The following is a 5,806-nucleotide window of genomic DNA, read 5'->3' as shown; positions in this document are numbered from 1 at the left end:
GCTATTTATTTATCCCTTAATTATTTTAGTTGTAGAGGACACCAAAGCTACTTACCAAGGGAGGCCAATTTCAATTAATAAATAAAAATAAAAAATGCTGGAGAAAAAAAAAAAAGAAGTCACAATTACAGGACAAACCAATTAACTCTTAGACCTTCTCGGCAGTTCTACAATGAAACTGACTCTTACTAAAAGAAAAGGAGGACTTGTGGCACCTTAGAGACTAAAATTTATTTGAGCATAAAACTTTCGTAAGCTTCCAGTGAAGTTAGCTGTAGCTCACAAAAGCTTACTCTGAGAGTGGGGTGGGAGGAGGTATTGTTTCATGGTCTCTGTGTATATAATGTCTTCTGCAGTTTCCACAGTATGCATCCGATGAAGTGAGCTGTAGCTCACGAAAGCTAATGCTCAAATAAATTGGTTAGTCTCTAAGGTGCCACAAGTACTCCTTTTCTTTTTGCGAATACAGACTAACATGGCTGTTACTCTGAAACCTGTACTCTGAAACCTGGCCCTTGCTAGTTGACTCTACTAGGAACTAACAGAGTACCAAGCAGCTTTAACACTCTAAAAATAAAACTACTCTCTTCAAATCCATTTATATATTATCCACCAGAGCTCAACAGGGATGTATAATCTGAGCCATTTTTATTGAAACCTCCAGTACTGGTTTGGAAGATAAACAATTTACACATACACAATCACCAACACTGATTTAAGAAGTCTGATTACACTAAATTTGGTAACTATCTTAGATGTGTGCTATGAATCTAGAACATGCATATTACATATCAACTGATAAAAACAGATCATTTAATTGATATTTAAATTACAGAAGCTATAAAAACCTTAATTACATTTAGCACTTTTGCATGAAAGAAATGTGACTATTGTAACTGCTAGTAAGAAGACAGCGCACTAACAGCAAGTACAATGCTGACGTACAATCACTCCCTTAGGCCTAAATTAAATGTTTACTTAAATGCTGTTTTACCACATAACTTGGAAAGCCTGAAGAGAAAGAAAAAAAGACTGAAGAATTAATTATTCTTAAAATTTTCTTTTCAGCCTGTTCTGATGTGTATATTCTCATAATACTTGGAAGTTAGTTTAAGATCTCAAGACCTGTTACTTCTTTTGATGATGAATGTGTATTTTTTTAACCTACAAGTTCTTTGGAGCTTGTTCCTGAGATTCTGGACCCTCTTTACTGGAATTTAATTGTACAAGTAGCAGTGTCTGTATGCTCAATTATTTCAACTTCAAGGACATTTATAACCAGCTTGAGAAAGGCATAATTCTGGTGGCCTCTACTCTGCTAACTCCATATCCACAAAATCTACCTGTCTCAGTAGGTAGATTCTCTAGGGCAGTTTGCAGGCAAATACTATCTTTGATATAGTGAACAACATTCTTCTCCGCCTCCCATAAGTTATTTCTTTATTGCGCAGCCCATGACATCCAGATATTTCGAGTGCTACGCAGGTCTCTATAGTTAGATACAAAACTGACAATCATTAAAATTACAGGAATATAACATTGTTTTGCTTAACTTTATAAAAATGCCTTACAAATGGCAAAATTGGTCTCAGACAATAGAGCAGTGGCTCCTCAAATAGCCTATACTATGCCATAACAGACTGAGGGCAAGGAGCGACTGAAAGCAGAGATTCTTGTGACCATCAGATGTTGTTGTAGTTCTACAGTTCACCAAGCATCATGTTGCTGGGCCAGCATCATCGTTTAGAAGTTATTTATATAGGCTAGAAAAGTTGAACAATTTTGCTTTGAGCATCAAGGTTGGTAGGCCTAAAAGGTGACACTCTTATAGAGGCAAGCTAGAGGAGGGTATACACATGGGTCAACGTGTTTGCTGTTAGTCCAATATTTATTGGGGTCTGTTGAAAAAAAGATATGCAGTAAGTCCCAAGAGTCAGCCCACACTTTTGGTAAATATGGTCCAGGAGGGTCAGTTTGTGTGTCTACCAACCATGAAAGTGCTCCCCACCATTTAACAAGAAGCTACTTTCATTTACATAATAATCACACCATCTATTACAATCTCTTTAACATTTAGACCCTTGTATAAAAGAACAGACCAAAATTCTTTGTTCATATTTTGAAAACATTGCAGTCTTTTAGTTTATGGAAAGGTCATGTTTCCAGCCAAAAGCCTCCTCCAAGTTACCAGATAAAGAAAGCTCTCCAAACAGGTTTCTGGATGACTTTCAAGATCCAAATAACCTAGCAGATATAACAGAAAACACAAAAGTAGTTGAGAATTGGGTATAATTGTATACTAGTCATCCAATTAAATGTCACTACTGCCAGAAGAGACATTAATACATATCTGCATCAGTTCTGCTTTCCCACTCATTGGGCCATATAGCTACACAGGTGAAACGCTAGCAGATATTTTGCCAGCCTGTCCATTGAGACTGAGCATGAGGCTCAAATCCAGGGTTTTGAGAGGCAGCATGAAGGCATCTGCAAGGCCGTGAAGCTGGCCTAGCCCAAGGGGTTGGTTTTTCTGTGTGAGAGTTTGGTTTTTTCACATCCAAGACACCACTAACGTCATTTGCCCTGGTCTTCCAACATAACTGACATGTTTAAGCAACACATGGTAAGAAGCACTAGATTCAAGGTTGAATCTCTTATTGATGAACAGAGAAACTAAATTCATCATGCATTACGAGTTTCATTATCATTAAGTAACAAGGTCAGTGAACATCTCCTTGCAGATCAAAATTGAAACAAATGAGGCTCAAGAGCAGCCCAAAACAAAGGAAGACAGCAGGATCAGAAGAAGAGGAGTTAGAAACAAAACCAAGATGTCTAACTTAAGAAAAAAATTATAGCAATGAGATCCAATCTGGTTCTACTTACACAATCATGCAAAACATCATGAAGATGTTCCACAAGGCAATGAAGATTCGAAAGTACCTGAGACTCAACAAGAACTCCCTGATATTGTCACCTAGAAAATCAAAGGAAAAACCCTTTATCATATACAGCAAATACAGACACACACATTTACACTTCACATTTTCAATATTAACTGAAACATGTCATAGACTGTTAATTCAAAATAAAAACTGAATGTTACAAAGGACAAAACAAACGAGAAATGGAGATTTGGGAGGGGATGGCCACCACCTAGTTTAGTCTGTCACGAACACCCACAAAGGTCTAGAAAACAAGGAAAAGAAAGCAGAAGGTAGGTCACGTCCCATTCCAAAAAAGGAAAAGGACAGCTGTCATGGCCACATGTTATAGTATGTGGTCTTCCCACCTCAATCATTCATCATAATGAGGATAAATACATTGGGGCAACTTAAAGGCACAAACATTAATGAGGAAATCAACACATAAAGGCACTGAGTTCTTCTGCAGCATAGACGCCAGTATCCAAAAATGCAGGAGGGAATGTACACTGTAAATCTTAGGACTCCTTCTCCAAGTCACAGTTCTGAGAGGAAGAGCAGTGCCCGCAAAGCCCCTAGGGAAATGTTGTTCAGCAAGTTGTAAGCAGAGATTGGTGAGCCAGTCACTAGCTATAGATGGATCAGTGAACTCATATTTGGGTGTCTCAGAAATGGGTTCATGTTAAGCACTTTTGTCTTAGAGGTTTCCCATGTAGATTTGATTAATCAGAGGGAAGCCACCTGTATGAACAAAGTGCTTCATTCACAACCATCTTTGTAGTGCCCACACTGAGGGAAACTACACACGCAAAGGGCTTGGCTACACTTGCGAGTTACAGTGCAATAAAGGAGCCCCAGGCGCACTAGCTCACTACCCGTCCACACTGGCAAGGCATGTACAGCGCTCTGACTCGGTGGCTACAGCGCTGCTGGTACTTCACCTCGCGAGTGGAATAATGTTTGCTGCACCCCCGCAGCGCCAGTGTGGATGAGGTGTTGCATTACTGCGCTCTGATCAGCCTCTGGAAACGCCCCATAATCCCCCTAATTCAAGTAGCCACTCTTGTCATTGTTTTTGAATCACCGTAGGAATGCGGACATGCCCTTTGAAAGCTCGGTTTCTGACAGACAGCTGCTTATCTGCTCCGAGACAAAGCAACCATTAGTGTGGAAGGCTGTGTGTGAGAGAGAGAGCAGCGGGCGGGGATGGAGGTCTGCTGCTGTCTGAACTTACAAGACAGAATGCTGACATGCTCTCAGCCCCCCAAGAACCCACTCTCTCTCCACCCACATACTCACAACACACTTCCTGTCACACTCCACTCCACCCCCCATTTGAAAAGCACGTGCAGTCACTTGCATGCTGGGACAGCTGCCCATAATGCACTGCTCCCAATGCCGCTGCATGTGCCACAAATGTGGCCACACCAGAGCGCTTGAAGCGGTCAGTGTGGACAGATTGCAGCGCTTTCCCTACTGCGCTCTCCGAAGGCTGGTTTAACCCAAAGCGCTCTACATCTGCAAGTGTAGCCATGCCCTAAGAGTCCCAGACGAAGTGTTCACTCATTGAGCCTATTACCCGTAGTTGGCTCCCTAGACTCTTCACCGAAGCCCTGAGCGTCTTTCTTCTTCCTGCAGGGACACAGGAGTTATTTCCACATTGCTGGGAGCAGACACTCACTGCCAGTACCAGCCCTAGGCGGGAGTCCATAGGGTTTGGGACCAGACAATTAACCTAACAAGAGTTTGAACGTGGTGCGACCCACCAGAGCCCTGGGGGACAGCAGCCTGCCAGGAGTGACTGGGAGGGTGGAGACCCCGGCTGGTGCTGAAGGTGCCATAAGGCAGGGGGGACACGACTCCCCTCTGCAGTCGGCGCAGCCGCGGGCACCCGGGCCGGAGGAGGGCAGCACCGGCCCGGCGAGCGGGGCAGCCGCGGGCACCCGGGCCGGAGGAGGGCAGCACCGGCCCGGCGAGCGGGGCAGCCGCGGGCACCCGGGCCGGAGGAGGGCAGCACCGGCCCGGCGAGCGGGGCAGCCGCGGGCACCCGGGCCGGAGGAGGGCAGCACCGGCCCGGCGAGCGGGGCAGCCGCGGGCACCCGGGCCGGAGGAGGGCAGCACCGGCCCGGCGAGCGGGGCAGCCGCGGGCACCCGGGCCGGAGGAGGGCAGCACCGGCCCGGCGAGCGGGGCAGCCGCGGGCACCCGGGCCGGAGGAGGGCAGCACCGGCCCGGCGAGCGGGGCAGCCGCGGGCACCCGGGCCGGAGGAGGGCAGCACCGGCCCGGCGAGCGGGGCAGCCGCGGGCACCCGGGCCGGGGGCCGAGAGGACCCAGCGGCGGTCCGTTCAGCGGCTGGTTACGGGAGGGCCCGATCCGCCCCCCGCCCCACTCACAGCCTGAAGTTTAACACGGCGCCGGCGTTCATCAGCAGCGTCCTAAGGGGGGAGGGAGAGAGAGAGAGAGAGCGGGTTAGAGCGGGTGCGAGCGGCCGGGGAGCCGGGCGCTCTCCGGGGACTCCCGCCCGCCCCGGCCCCGGGCCCGGTATCCCGCCCCGGTACCCGCAGAGCAGCAGGTCCCCGATCATCGCGGCGGCTTCCGGACCGGACCCGGAACCGGAAAGGGCGGCTCCAGCTCAGTCCTTGCGCCGAGACCTCCTGGCTTTGCCGCTAGGGGGCGGTACAGGGGGCGGGGCCTGTCTGCTCGCGGTGGGGACTCTCGGTAGGGTACCCCTGGGAGAGAGTCGGGGTGGAACCCAGGAGTCCTGGTCCCCTCGGCCTTCCCCCGGGCTGGGTATGGAGCCCAGAGTCCTTCTTCCCCCCTCCCACCCCTGGGGATAGAACCCAGGAGTCCTGGTCCCCTCGGCCTTCCCCCGGGCTGGGCATG

The 5,806-nt window shown here is 48.2% G+C and overlaps 1 protein-coding gene across 1 annotated transcript; it reads right to left on the bottom strand.

Annotated features, from left to right (window-relative positions):
* Nucleotides 1-631: 631 nt before the first annotated feature.
* On the bottom strand, nt 632-5,576 carry SMIM7 (small integral membrane protein 7). Its single transcript, XM_048830951.2, has 5 exons — nt 5,482-5,576; nt 5,317-5,358; nt 4,504-4,556; nt 2,887-2,977; nt 632-2,244 (listed from the first exon to the last, which is right to left on the bottom strand). Exons 1-5 carry the CDS (start codon nt 5,505-5,507, stop codon nt 2,229-2,231), a joined length of 228 nt encoding a protein of 75 aa, XP_048686908.1. The 5' UTR covers nt 5,508-5,576; the 3' UTR covers nt 632-2,228.
* Nucleotides 5,577-5,806: the final 230 nt, after the last annotated feature.

This window comes from Caretta caretta, chromosome 25 (assembly GCF_965140235.1).
Source record: "Caretta caretta isolate rCarCar2 chromosome 25, rCarCar1.hap1, whole genome shotgun sequence".
Classification (NCBI taxonomy): Eukaryota; Metazoa; Chordata; order Testudines; family Cheloniidae; genus Caretta; species Caretta caretta.
This window is presented reverse-complemented; position numbering and strand designations above follow the sequence as displayed.